Source organism: Callorhinchus milii, unplaced genomic scaffold (assembly GCF_018977255.1).
Source record: "Callorhinchus milii isolate IMCB2004 unplaced genomic scaffold, IMCB_Cmil_1.0 Scaffold3, whole genome shotgun sequence".
NCBI classification, from domain to species: Eukaryota; Metazoa; Chordata; class Chondrichthyes; order Chimaeriformes; family Callorhinchidae; genus Callorhinchus; species Callorhinchus milii.
The window spans coordinates 89,849,104-89,864,588 of record NW_024704744.1 but is presented as its reverse complement, the minus strand read 5'-3'; the positions used below and the strand labels follow the sequence as shown (position 1 = coordinate 89,864,588).

General features: G+C 42.5%; 1 protein-coding gene across 9 annotated transcripts in view; it reads right to left on the bottom strand.

Moving 5' to 3' along the window:
• The window catches only part of LOC103187627 (serine/threonine-protein kinase MRCK alpha), a 237,968-nt gene that overhangs the window by 107,574 nt on the left and 114,909 nt on the right, over positions 1-15,485 (bottom strand). For all 9 annotated transcript variants that reach the window (XM_042332763.1, XM_042332762.1, XM_042332765.1 and 6 more), the window contains 3 exons: positions 12,951-13,034; positions 10,178-10,273; positions 5,687-5,835 (listed from right to left, as the gene is read on the bottom strand). In XM_042332763.1, the coding sequence (XP_042188697.1) occupies positions 5,687-5,835; positions 10,178-10,273; positions 12,951-13,034 (329 nt within the window). The remainder of the gene's footprint in view (positions 1-5,686; positions 5,836-10,177; positions 10,274-12,950; positions 13,035-15,485) is intronic.

Sequence of the window (15,485 nt, the reverse complement as noted above, 5' to 3'; positions counted from 1 at the left end):
TGCGAAAAACCGAGGCCCTCCTGATTGGCTCACGTCAGCGCCTCCGCACCTCAGGCGCTGACACCATCAGCATCCAAGGCTGCACTCTCCACCTCTCAAAGCCAGTCAGGAACCTCGGCGTTTTGTTCGACCCTGAGCTGTCCTTTCTCCCTCACATCCGCACCACAACTGGCACCGCCTTCCATCACCTCCGGAACATCGCCAGACTACGGCACTACCTCACCCCTCACGCTGCTGAAACCCTGGTCCACGCCTTTGTCACCTCAAGGCTGGACTATGGGAACTCTCTCCTCGCCGGCCTTCCCGCCACCTCCCTCCACAAGCTGCAGGTCATTCAGAACTCTGCAGCTCGTGTACTGTCCCGCACCAGGCTGCGACCACATCACTCCCACCCTCGCTCGCCTCCACTGGCTCCCCATCCCCCAGAGGATTGATTTCAAGATCCTCATCCTCACCTACAAGGCCATTCACGGCCTTGCTCCCTCCTACCTCTCCAACCTACTATCCCCCTACCTACCTGCCCGTACCCTCCGTTCCTCTGGCTCCGGTCTGCTCCACGTCCCCCGCCCCAACCGCCCTACCATCGGTGGTCGGGCCTTCAGCCTCTCAGCCCCAGGCTCTGGAACTCCATCCCCCAGTGCCTTCGCCTTGCTTCCTCCCTCTCCTCCTTCAAGGCCGGTCTCAAAACCTTTCTCTTTGACCGAGCCTTCAGCTCCCCTCTCGACTCTCTTCCCCTCCTCGCTCCCTCCCTTCCCTCCCCTCACCCTGACCATTTCCCCCCTCCTCGCTCCCTCCCTTCCCTCCCCTCACCCTGACCATTTACCCCCTGCTCGGGTTCTGACCCAACTGTGCAGCGCCTTGGGACGTCCTCCTGACGTGAAAGGCGCTTTATAAATGGAATCTTGTTGTTGTTGAGCTCATGGGGAAAAAAACATAGTAATCTTAACCTGGATCTGGAAAATCGAGAACTGAATGTGTATGAATGCTGACCTACTGCAACCTTGCTTTAATAAAATCTCCATCCAGGCACATTGGAACAACATGTTTGCCAATCGGCACTATGCACACAAGGTGAATTCAAGAACTCAAGACCCTCCTCTTCGACCACTCTCCTACCCCTCCCCTCCCTGCCCTTCACCCCTCCTGATCCCAACTCCCTGCTGAGGTCCAAATCCCATCCTCCTGGCGTGAAAGGCGCTGTGTAAATGTAATTTGCTGTTGTTGAATTCATGAGTTGCAAATCTAGGTTGCAATTATTGTGTTTGACTTTTCTCATTGCCTCGGTACAAACTGTGGAAAATAAAGACAAAATGCCTGGTGAACACTGCCCTTTCACTGGTGTGATACAAGGCTAAATTCATCCCTGGCTGATTGGATGTAAGTGTCCCCATTTTTCCAGTTATGAATGTCCTACATAAAATGAACTCCAGGCAGAGTAAACCCAGTTGCTAGTTAAAACAGGCAAATAGCATAGTGTTGCCCTCAATTTGGCCTAATTTGGCAACCTCACTCAAGACACCCTATTAATGGAAACATCAGGAGTTTTGTTGTGTGGGATACTAAGACATTGTGTTCAGACTCATTCCTGTGGTGGAGAGAATGATGCTGACAGTGGAAGCAAAATGTGTCAGAACACTATTTCCCAGTATTGGCATTGCTATTTCTCATATAAGGCATTCACTAAAAAATAAAACTGTACTATTTTAATTGCTCGGGTGGATCACCATAAGAAAGGAAGGAGAAAAAAGACCAGCAAAAGAGTGGAAAATGTCAAATAAGACTATGATATTATGGTCATCAAATCGATTGCTGATCACTCAAGCACTTTCAGTGATCACACTCAATACTCGACCAGTGCAGAAGTTAGTCAACACATACCAAATGGAATACCAAAACAATTGGCACATCACCAAACCAAAGGCAGAAACAGTGAATTGGCCCTGCTAACAACGTGAATCATTAAAGTAAAGCACCCAAGTGATTTAAGACATGATCAGGACTCAATGCGACTGTTATAAACAGCCAAGCTTCACTCTTGTAATTTATGACTTCATTTGAAAACCTCATTGAGATTACAGCCTGTTATGTATTATCTATTTTAAAATGGCACAGAGATCTTATTTAAGGAATCTCTCTTCTCTTCTCCCTTCCCTGAAACACACACGCACCCACAACTCTTTGTGGAGCTAGTGTTTTACCACAAGTAGCACATAAGATGCTAGGGGTATTTTAGGGAAATGGGACTCTCATCTTTCGAAGATCATATTGAATGCTAATTTTTTAATAGCAATACTGTCAGAAATATCCAACCAGACTTTACTGTAATTAGTAACACAAGGAAGGGAGCACATTTATCTCTTCTGTAGACTGGAAAGCGTTTGCATTTTCAGATTATTGTTGGGCATCAGTGCTACAGCAGTTTGTGAGTGAACAGAATCAATGCTAATCCTGTATTTTAGTGGTTAGAGCACTTGCCTCGCAAGCGAGTGGACTTGGGTTCAATTCCCGGGCAGGGATAGCTTTTCTGGGATAATAATTCCTTCCAAAAAAAAAATAATTTGGTTACTCAATCCACAATTGTTTGTGGGATACTGCTGTGCGAAATTCGTCCACAAAATATACAACAACAACAAAATCACATTTGTATCGGCTTATCACGACTGGGAGGATGTCCCAAGGCGCTGAACAGTCAGTGTTTCGGAACCGAGCTGGGGATCGGGAAGGATGGAGGGCGGGGGGGGGGGGAAGGAGGGTGATCGAAGGCATGGTCGATAAGGAGGGTCTTGAGACAGGTCTTCAATGAGGCAAGGGAGAAGGGGAAGGAGAGGCAGGATGGAGTTCCAGAGGGTGGGGATAGAGTGGCAGAATGCCACCCAGCAATGGTGGGGCGGGCAATGCAGGGATGTGATGCGCCAGCCGAGCGGACACAGTGGGTGGTGAAGTGGGGGTAAGCAGATCAGAGAGGTAGGAAAATGCGATGGCATGAAGAGATTTGAAAACAAGACAAAAGATTTTGGAGAATTTCATGCAGAGACATAGCAGCCACAGTGTGAATGACAAACGAGCAATCGGAATCAGAGCTGATAGAGGATAGGTTTATTCAGGACAAGTTGATACAGCTGTTAAAAAAGCATATGGGATCCTTGGCTTTATAAATAAAGGCCTAGAGTACAAAAACAAGGAAGGTCTGCTGAACCTTTATAAGTCATTGTGGAGTATTGTGGCAATTCTGGGAGCCACACTTTAGGAAGGATATCAATGGCTTGCAGAGGGTGGAGAGAAGATTTACCAGAATGGTACCAGGGATGAGGGACTTGTGTGGAGAGACAGGTGGGATTGTTCTCCTTTGAGCAGAGATGGTTAAGGGGAGATTTAATAGAGGTATTCAAAATTATGAGGAGTTTTGATAGAGTAGATAGGGAGAAACTGTTTCCACTGGCAGGTGGGTCTGTAACCAAGGGACGTAGATTCTTTTGGTAAAAGAAGATAATTGGCAAAAAAAGAGGGGAGATGAAGAGAATTTTTTTTAAAAACACAGAGCGTTGTTAAAGTCTGGAATGCACTGCCTGAAAGGGAGGTGGAAACAGATTCAAGAACAACGTTCAAAAGGGAATTGGATAGGCACTTGAAGAGGAAAAAATTGCAAGTATATAACAATAATCCTTGTATTTGACATATTTGCATTTGATATAGCGCTTTTCACATCTTCTGGAAGTCTCAAAGTGCTTCACAGAATATACAGAATATACTGTAAAGTGAATTGACTGTATATTTGTGGGCGAATATTTGTGGGCGAATATGGAGAAAGCGGAGGAGTGAGGCTGATTGAGAAGCTTTTCCAAAGAGCCGGCACAGGCACAGTGGGCCGAATGACCAGAAGGTGTTTCTATTCTATGAAAGGTTTGGGTAGGAGAAGATTGAGAGGTAGGAAGGGGCAAAACTGTGAAGGTCAGGACAAGGATCTGAAAATCAATCTGGGTATATTGCAGTTATGCACACAACACATGCTTAAAACATCATTAAATATGTATGATGGTGTACTTCTGTATAATATTTTTCTGAACAGTGAAAGTGCATTAACACCTTTCAGCTTTGAGAGTGGGTGGGGGGAGAGGAAGAGAAATAATAAGAGACATGATCCATTTAAAATAGTCAACATAAAAGACTCCAGGCAAGCAGATAAAAAAAACATAGATCACATTCGTATTTTGAGCACACACAGCAACATTCTGAGATTAGAATTACTCCAATTCTCTGTTCCTCAGCTACTTACTACAGCTTGGCATTTTATTCACGACAGCAGCAAAATAATCAGTGCTTTATTGTACTGGAAAATGGATACTGCTGCCACCCTGAGGAATCAGACTGATCTCTCACAGTCCATCTCCCTAGGCATGCACAGATCTCAGTGCAACTTTAGACCAGGTCAGTTGCACTGCATCTGTCATCGACCATGAGAAGCAGCCTGTGATTTATGTCCCCTGGCATTGTGCCAACAACTCCACCATATTGGAATTAGCATTAGCTTTCATCCCTCACTCAATGATTCATAAAGATCTTGGAGGAGGCCTATAATTCACCTAGCAGTAAAGTAGGAACCCGGTTGTTAGTCAATTAGCGGATCTCTTCATCATGGGTAATAATCCCGTAAACAAAAAATAATTTGGTCACTCAATCCACAACTGTTTGTGGGACGCTGCTGTACGCCATTGGCTGCTGCAATTTGCCTAAACTGAACTGACAAAACACATTTGTCTAGTAATGTCGCTGGGTCTTCAGAAACAATATAAGGTGGTTTCCTTCTGTTAAGATGCTGTGCATTTTGTCTTAGGCAAATCATTTTTCCCCTTTCCTCCCTCATTAACTGCCTGATTTGATCTTAGCCTGTTGTAGTTAACAATGGTCCCGAGAACGCTTTATAATAATTCTTATAATAATTCTTGCATTTGATACAGCGCCTTATCACGTCTTCGAGACGTCTCAAAGCACTTCACAGAATATACTGTAAAGTGAATTAACTGTATATTTTGTAAGTAAAATGCAGCAGCTAATTGCATAGCATGGTACCACAAACTGTTGCGGATTGAGTATCCAAATTATTATTTTTTTTGGAGGCATTATTACCCCCCAGCAAAGCCAATCGAACAACAACCGGGTTCCTACTTACTGCTAGGTAAACAGGGAGTAAGGAAACTTGTCCAAGCGTTTTGCCCTGCCCGGGAATCAAGCCTAGATCCTCTTGCTTGTGAGGCGAGCACTCTAACCTCTAAGCTACAGGACTCCTCTACAAGTTGCAGTAACTGGGAAGAGTATCACAGATTTAGTTTCTGCTATTTTACTGGACTTCGGTTTGGAAGCAGCAAAAACATTGTTGACTACAGTAATGGTTATCAATGTGTGCTAATGGTTTTCATTTTTTTTTACAAATAAGATACTTTAATCAAATCATTTGCAAACATTCTTCTGTTCTTTTGAATTTCTCTTGTGTAACATGCAGGATCAAAAATAGACACCAGAGTTGGTGCTGCACAATTGAAAATGGTCATATTTCATAATCCCGCGCTTGAATGTTCCAAACCAGTACAACAGCACACTTTTGTCCACCTCTTTGGATTTGAAAGCTCTGCAGGATCTCAGTCCAAGCCAGTTAAACATAGCCCCTGGGATGTTCAGATCTGCATCTTACCTATGCACGTAGTGTAACTGATGAACAGAATCAATAGCCAGCACCATTTCTGCCAAGTAGAATTTTGCCATATCCTCTGGTAACCGGTCCTCAAACTTGCTGAGTAGTGTTAAGAGGTCTCCACCCACGTAGTAGTCCATCACCAGGTACTGTGGAAAGCACAGGCCAAAAAAAATGATTTAATGTCACAGCACAATGACACCTATCATCCTACTTGAATTCAAGCCCGTCCCAGTAATTCTAAACGTCACCCTCATTGGGTTGCAATAACAACAACTTGTACTTATATAACGCCCTCCATGCAGGGTAGGTCTCAGAGAGCTTAACAGTTGCGGAGACTGACTCCGAGCCGGGGGGTGGAGCTGACCATAAGCACTGTTGAAAAGGGAAGTTTTTAGGCGGGACTTGAAAAGGGGGAGAGAGGGGCCAAGTCAGAAGGATTGAGGGAGAGTTTTCCAGAATTTTTGTGGTGTAGTGGCTGAATTCGCGACTTCCAAAGGTGGAGCGGAGGATGCGAGGGATGAGCAGGAGGCTGGTGCTAGTCAAGTGGTGGCACCAGGTGGTGGATTGGGGAGTGAGGAGGTCGGAGAGGTAGGGAGGTGCCAGAGGGTTAAGGGATTTGCACACAAGTGTGAGGAACTTGAAATCGATCTGTTTGGTGACGGAGAGCCAGTGGAACCTGGCCAGAACTGGTGAGATGGGGGTACAGAGTTTGGTCCGGGTCAGTATGCGGGCAGCAGAGTTTTGAAACTCAGTACAGTTCTGAATTTCAGTACTCAGGGCACTGCTATGAAATGGTTGGCATTCTTTCTTAGGACAGTTATTAGAGTGCTACAGATCCCCTTGTTGAGTTGGCAAGATCAAGAGTAGTTCCAGTTTTTGCTGTGAAAGCCTTATATGAAGAATTTTATTAACAGAGCTGTGATGTGTTGATTCTTCATGTTACCAGCCTTGTCAACAGCATCCCCATTGATATACCTCAATTCAAAATTAATAATCACCCACAAATTTCCTTATGTACCTTTGCTTTGCTGTCATGCTCAATCTGATAGTTTTAAACCTCAAGTCTATCACAATGTCAAATTAATCTATGCAACGATGAACCCTCCTCTCAATGCCCAATGTCATTGACAAGACTTAACTTTATACCAATTTTGCATGTTTGAAACAGTCACTTGAAAAAGCTTTCCTTTTGTTCTTCCCTTTCAGTAATCCTTGATCTGTCGACTATATCGAGGGGTTTTATGGCCCTAAGATGTGAGCGGGGTCTCCTTACAGTAAACCGGCTCCAAGGTGGCAACGGAATGTCGGAATCGAGCCAGCCCTCTGTGATGGTCTCTAGTCCAGTTCCTGAGCCAATAGCGTCCGCAATATTCCAGGGCACTGCTGCTGACAGTCCAGCCTGGCTCATCGGCAGGACCTGGAAGTGCAGACCAGTCACTGGGGGCAGAAAATCATCCCACTCAGCTCCTGTTAACCCTGCAGCCAAAGCCCTAATGGGTAGAGTGTTCCTAGCTGGACAAGCAGCAGGAAAGTTTGACAGACAGCAATATCAATGGCATGGTATGTGGTTTTAGCTGATTAGACTCCAGCAGTTACCCCAACACACACCCAAACTTTGGCTCTTGCCAACCTGCACCTAATATTCTCCGGAATTAGCGAAGCAGTTTGGGTCCCTCCAATCTATCTTTGGGATTTCCACGTGTAAGTGGGATGCACTGAAATCTCAGTTTGGTTTGGATACGTTTAAGCACGGTGATGGGTTTCTGCATGTGTCAGACACCCAGCTGACCCCCACAAAAACGGCTCTAAGATGAATGTGGCCCCAAAAATCCATCTAACAAATTTACTAATTATATATCAATGCTTTTATTAATCAATAGCGGCCTCCAATTACTACTTTGTCATTTAAACACTAACTTCTCCTTAAATTGCCTTTGTCATCTCCTCGTTTGCTGTTATGTCTACATTTTCAGTAACAGTTATCTCATCCCTTAGCAATGGCACTTTGCTGCCTCGTTTAATAGGTCTATCTTTACAACACACTCTATGCTCTTAGCTCTCTATTTTTTCAAATGGAAGTAGTCGAAGCAGCAGCACCACCAAATATAGCCCTTCAGATGGGACACAAGGACTGCTCTAGGCAGCAACGAGATTGGTTTCATGGTACACATCCAACAGCTGTGATTTCCTTTGCCTGACAATACCAACTTGTTTGCTAGCCGCACATAGCTCCAATAGTTTGCTCCTAGTACTGCTTGCATTACTATTAAGCTTGCTCTTCAACATCTTTTATTAGTAACAGCACTGTGCGATCCCTTTGGCCCACTTGTGGCATTCAGAGTCCTGTAGCTCAGTGGTTAGAGCACTCGCCTTGCAAGCGAGATACCTGGGTTCAATTCCAGGCAGGGAGAAACCTTGGGCAAGTTTCCTTACTCCACACGCCTAATAATATTCCCTCCAAAACAAACAAAAAAAAATTGGTCATTTTCAATCCATAACTGTCTGTGGGACACTGCTGTGGGCAATTGGCCGCCGCGTTTCGCCCACAAACATACGGTCAATTCACTTTACAGTCCATTCTGTGAAGGGCTTTGAGACATCGAGAAGATGTGAAAAGCGCTATATCAAATGCAAGGATTATTATTATTATTATCATCAGTCAAAAAATTGGAAGTTGAAGCCCCATGTCAGGACAGACTAGGCGAGAGTACTGCTTTGTTGGAGGAGCAGTATGTCAGATAATAATAATAATATTCCTTGCATTTGATGTCGCAAAGTGCTTCACAGAATATACTGTAAAGTGAAACGCATAATACCGCAGATGCTGGAAATCTGAGACAAAAACAGAAGTCGCTGGGATCACTCAGCAGGTCAGGCAGCATCTATGGAGAAAGAAAATTGAGTCAACATTTTGGGTCCACGACCCTTCGTCAGAACGATTCTGACGAAGGGTCGTGGACCCAAAACATTGACTCACTTCCCTTTCTCCATAGATGCTGCCTGACCTGCTGAGTGATCCCAGCGACTTCTGTTTTTGTTACTGTAAAGTGAATTGACTGCATATTTTATGGGCGAAACGCAGCAGCCAATTACGTACAGCAGTGTCCCACAAACAGTTGTGGATTGAGTGACCACATTATTTATTTATTTTGAAGAGATTATTACCCCAGAAAAGCGATCCGACAATCGACTGACAACTGAGTTCCTACTTACTGCTGGGTAAACAGTCATGTGGAGTAAGGAAGCTTGACCAACTTTTCCCTACTCGGGAATCGAACCCAGGACCTCTCACTTGCTGAGACTCCGTCTGGCGTGGAGGGCGCTATATAAATCCAAGTTATTGTTGTTGTTGAGTACTTTAATAATAATAATAATAATCCTTGCATTTGATATCGCGCTTTTCACGTCGGGAGGACGTCCCAAAGCGCTTCACAGAACACACTGTAAAGTGAATTGACTGTATATTTGTGGGCGAACGCTGCAGCCAATTGCGCACAGCAATGTCCCACAAACAGTCGTAGATTGAAAATGATCAATTTATTATTGTTTTTTGTTTTTTGGAGGGATTATTATTAGGTGTGTGGAGTAAGGAAACTTGCCCAAGGTTTCGCCCTGCCTGGGAATTGAACTCAGGTCTCTCGCTTGCAAAGCGAGTGCTCTAACCACTGAGCTACAGGATACCCAAGGAAGAAGGAAAGGAATAGGAATTTAAAGATATTAGCCAAAGCCAGTCAGAGATTTTTTATAAGCAGCTTTGAATACTTTTTGAGAGGAGCAAAGAAAGGGAGTTTCGGAATGAGTTTCAGAAAGCAGGATGTAGTGGTTGAAGGATCAGACATCATGGTAGGTTAGAATGTGTACAAGTAATCCAGAGATACAGATAAAGGCCACTCTATATTTGGATGGAGCAATGAATAGTTAAAGTTAAAGTTACTGGGCAAGGAATTCATAGCTGTTTTGTGTGCATCATTGAGCTGATTTTACTGCAAGACTGAAAGAACTTCAGGAGTAACAAAACACTGAAGCAATTAAAGTTGGTATTTGAGCATCGTCAGAACCTAAAGAGAGATATGCACGTTCATTATTTCATGGTTATCAAAAAGAATAGTTGTTTTGGATCATGTTTACTGACAGTTTTATGTGGATCCCTAGTCAGGTAAGCCATGACCTGACAGGTGAGACACTGGCCTTAGGACTAGTCTCAGGGGGGGAAACAAAGCAAGATAAGTCTTGACTGGCTAACATGAAGGCTTCATGATTCAATCTGATTAGATTTACAGATGGGGCAGGTTAATAGAGGGGAGCAAGTTCTTCAAGGGAAATTGAGCACATTCAGCCTGTTAGTTCACACCCTTCGTGTCCAATTCTAGAACCATCCGTTAGGGTTAAAAAATCAAGAAGAATGATTCAAGAAAATAAAAAAAGGAATGTGCTGTTCTTGACATGATTAAAATTTACAAATAAGAAAACTAAAGTTTAAAAACTCACCAAATAGTTTTCATCCTGGAAGGCATAGTGCAATGTAGTAATCCACTGGCAGTCTCCATTTACCAGTACATCCCTCTCCTCTCGAAAGCAGGCAGTCTGGTTAACAACAAAAAAAACTTCTACATAAGTTACATCATGCAGTTCTAAGGAAGGGGTCAATGTAGGACAACTCAGGACACAAAAATTGGAGGTCATTTAGTGGGCAAGCCTACTCTGTCAGTTTAATAGACACTGGGCCTTCAAAGCACTCCATGGCCTGCTCCTTCCTACCCCTTGATCTACTAACATTATATTAACCTGTCTTCTCACTCCGCTCAGCAGGCTTTGCATATCCCGCTCAGCCCGCCTCACCATCGGCTGTCAGGCTTTCAGCCTCTCTGCCCCCATCCTTTGGAACTCCACCCCTTCGCCTCACTCCCTCCCTTGCCTCCTTCAAGGTACATTTCAAGACCCTCCTTTTGAAAGAATTTTTAGACTCTGCCTCAGCAAAAGGTTTGTGGCAGACAATTCTGCATAAAACCTACTTAGATTTACTATTGAGGCTCTGCTCGATGGCAAACAGCTCCATGTCCCATTCCATCCCGTCACCTGTCAAATCCTCATTTAAGAACTGTACTAATATTTTGTCACAAATAATAATAATCCTTGCATTTGATATTATCACGTCTTCGAGATTTCAAAGTATTTCACAGAATATACTGTAAAGTGAATTGACTATTTTTTTGTGGGCAAAATCAGCAAATTGTGGAGTTCTGTAGTTCAGTGGTTAGAGCACTCGGCGAGAGACCTGAGTTCAATTCCAGGCAGGGTGAAACCTTGGGCAAGTTTCCTTACTCCACACGCCTAATAATAATCCATCCAAAACCAAAAACAAAACAATAATAAATTGGTCATTTTCAATCCACGACTGTTTGTGGGACACTGCTGTGCGCAATTGGCTGCCGAGATTTGCCCACATACGGTCAATTCACTTTACAGTCTATTCTGCGAAGCGCTTTGAAACGTCGCGAAGATGTGAAAAGCGCTATATCAAATTTAAGGATTATTATTATATAACCAATTGCGTTGCCCATTAAGTGACCAAATTATTATTATTATTTATTTTTTATATATTCTTTTTGAAGGGATTATTACCCCCAGAAAAGCGATCCGCCAATCGACCAACAACCGGGTTCTTACTTACTGCTAGGTAAACAGAAGCGTGTGAAGTAAGGGAATTTGCTCAAAGTTTTGCCCTGCCCGGGAATCGAACCCAGGTCCTCTTGCTTTCAAGGTGAGTGCTCTAACCACTGAGCTACAAATGACTCTCTTACTGTCCCTTACAAAATATGACTAGTTATAGTAACTGGAAAATACTGGTGAGCATGCTGAACTCATTTCCCTAAATATATATTTAAAACACTGCAATCTACTGTAATTGCTCAGACTGGAAAAGTTAAATATAGCTGCGAGTATTATTTTTAAAACTAAACGTTGGTCAAAACATCCTTTTGACTGTTTCCTTTCACATCCAATTTAGGTCAACTATAGTGCACAGCTCAGTTTGTAAAGATTTCTCAAATCATGGCATTTGATTTACTTTCCTCTGCAATTTGACCTCTGCTGGTATATTCTCAGTAAGACTTAAAAAGGAATTGTGTTTAACAAGCTATAAAACAAGGCTGTCCTCTCAGCCTACAGGGCCAAAAGCAAAAGATAATTGACCCAGAATGGACAATGCATTCAGGATTTAATGTTAAAATAATAAGGTCACTAAATCCCCAATTGACTGCCGCGTTTTGGCATTTCAGTAATAATAATCCTTTCATTTGATATAACACCTTATCACATCTTCGAGACGTCTCAAAGCATTTCATGGGGCATACTGTAAATGTGTAGTGATTGTGTGTTTTTGGGGCTAAATGCAGCAGCCAAATGCGCACAGCAATGCCCCAAAAAATCAACTGCAAGGATTATTAAATATCAGAATGGAAATATCACTATTTATTCTTTACTATAAATAGTTCCCAAATTGTATTCGTTCATTTTATTAGATTAGAAAAGATACTCACAGAATACATTTAGAATTCTACTCAACTTGAAGCCAAAAGCATATATTCCTCCCATCCTCACCTGAAGGCAACTCATACTGGCTGGGCAGATTGAAGGATGAGAGAGAGCAAGGGAGAAGCGAGGGTTATTGTACCAATTGACCACCAGAACTTTACCCAATTGCCTATATGATGTGTGAGGGTGGACAGAGGGTGTCGGCAAGTTGTCCATCAATGAGGGCACTTTCTAGTAAGGGTCACCCAGGACAGCAACAAAAACAAGCAGTCAATTTTTCCCTCTCCTTAGCCCAAGTTGTGGTCCCTTTGCAGTCAGCAGCACAGACCAGAAAAGTAATCTGATGTTAGTGTAATACCACATTATGCAATAATTTCACTGAGCCACCAATGGGGCTCACAAGTTTACATTCATACAAAGCTAAAATAGATTTTAAAAAACTGCCATCAACAATTCATGAAACTTGATAAACATATTCTCCAACCAGTCTGTACCCAGAAGGGAAGGGAGCAAAGAAAAAAGGGGTGGTGGTTGTTTTAACATATTTTATAGATAGCTTTGATCAATGATCGTTCACTAGTTCGGCTGCTAAGCTAGCTGATATTCTGTAAAAAAAAATTTGAGAGAGTTCTCTTATGTGAAGGATGCAACTTAATGTCAAGCTGCGTATAATAAGTGAGAGAATGTAAGTGAGCAAGGCACTGGATTGGGCTTAGTTTACACGCACCTCTGCTCGCTTTAGCATCTCCCATTTGTTGAGGATCTTCATGGCGAAAACCTTCTCAACATTTCTTAGTTTCACGACAGCAACCTGGAAGCAAGAAAGGGGCATTGTGTGAATTAGCAAAACATTAAACGTGCATATTCTTATTTAAACTGTGTTTGAAAACTCAACTCCACAAGAGAGCATAATCAGGATCATTCTTTGAATGCAACATATCTGTGTCTCTATCCAGGTAATAAATTGTGTTTTTCCTGTGTAGGGAATGGACTCCATACCTTCCTCTCTCTGATGTTCATGCTACTAAAGACCAGAAAGTACCTCCCTCCCTCCCCCTCCAATCCCATAGTCGTGCAGTCTGACCACGCTTGCTTTCAAGGCTGAAACAACCACTTTATCATGGCACCAGAGGGTATCCATGGAACTGCACTCCAAAGGAAAAGAAAAGGAATCAAATGTTTTCAGGAGAGAATGGCAGAGGAGAAAATTGGCAATAAAATGAAATGGCATTACAACCTGCAATCTATCCATCCAGTCACTTCAATTCTCCTTGCCAGTTAGTTACACACCATTTAAAATGAACTTGGCTCAGTGCAACCATATATGAACACCAACGAGTGGGGAGGTAGTTTCCGACATCCCAATCTCAAATACACCATAAAATATTACAGCATGGAAACAGGATCATCAAGCCCACACTTGTGTTGTCTCAATGACTCAGTGAATCAAATAAGGCCTGGGCCCCTGTGCAAAGAAACACAGGCATTCAGCTGACAATGTCTTCAGGTAACAATTACAATGGCTGCTGCAAGGCTGTTGGTGTTAGTGTGAATACTGGCAGACAGGCAGCAGTGGAGGTGTGGGACCGAGCAGCACTGATTTTGCAGTCTTTCACAGTTATTAAAATGTCCAACAAAAAAAAACTATTTTAATCCATAGCATTTCAGCACGCATCGGAGGGTAAAAACGGTATCACTCTCCTGAGGACAAAAATAAAAGACAAACACCAAATCAACATTGATTCTTCATATTGTGAAACCAGAATTAAAGAAGGAATTTGTTAAGCACCCATAATATTGGGGCTTAGTGAACATGAGGTGATTGTCCTCATCTATACAAATGTCATCTCTACCATGGTTTGTAAGATAGTTGATCTGTGCTATGGTATAATAAAGGGAGAGATACAACTGGATTGTTTCTCGAGCCAAACCAAGATATTCAATCAGTTTCTGATGTGTAATGGGATCAGGCTTAGTTGAGATACTTATTCAATTGAACAAACTAAAACTACTAACACTTAGCATTTAAGATCAGACGTGATGAATAACTACTTGGGAGGAGGTGCTGAAGAGTTCATAATATCTGTGGATAAGTACCACTGCATCAGTCACCATCTTCAACTGAGGATGAGAGATGAGAAACAGAGGAAAAAATATCAACGATGCTATTGTGCAACCAATCACACTCAGTCCAGGGAACCAGAAACCCAGGTTACCATTACCATTGACAAATAGCCTGTGATGTGTGACCCAAATATTAATCTTCTGTGGTCTTAACTGAACATTATATAGAACCATCTATGAAATCATACATCTGTAAGATTTGGGCTTTTGAACAATTCAATAGTCAACCTTGACTTAAATTATTTGATTTATATGATCATATATGTATTTATATTATTGATCCACGATCAATAACCAATCATGGATAGCTGGAAGTTAACCACAATAGAATGTAATTAAGAACTTTAAACGGGATAATAGATCTCTTAAAGTCTGCACCAAATGTTCCATGACTGGGGGTGGGAAGAGAAAGAGAAGAAATAAACTAAGAGCGCATCTTCCCTCCCCACATACCCCCACATGCAAGATTGATTACTTTAATAGTATGCATAGTTTTAAGTTATGTTTTTCAGATGTGGAGGCAGCATGACTATACCCAATCCACACTTTATTCCTGCGGTAGCAACAACCAAAGTAAAGGATTACTTATCTTGGGACAAATCCTTGATATTATTAGTCACCAATAACTCATTACCATAAAATAAGTTGATTACAAAAATTACCACAACTTCCCTATCACAAATATATCAGAATCTTAAAGTCCAACGCAAATCAAAATAAATAAAGTTGATGAGCTCCTGCAACTGATTTGCCAAAACGAGATCTTACACACCTGTTCTGACTATTCCTGTGAACTTTAAAGATTCCATGGCACAACTTCAAAGTCTTCTGGTGCCCCCCACAGTACTTTTCTCATTCAAATACCACCCCAGGCTCTGTTCTTCACAATCATATCAAATCTTCTGCCAATATTTTCCACACTTTTAAACTCTCTAAAAATCGCACTGTCCTGTGCATTTCTCTCCTCGTCTTCAAAATTCTCTTAAAATTGTTTGACCTTGCCTCATACTCATTCTCCTATCTCTGCTCAGTGGTGTCCACTGTCTCTGTAAAACACTTTGAGGACTTGTGAAAGGCATCGTTGTTGCATAACATTTTCTCATTTGACCTTAATGCATCACTTTCCAATATTAATAAT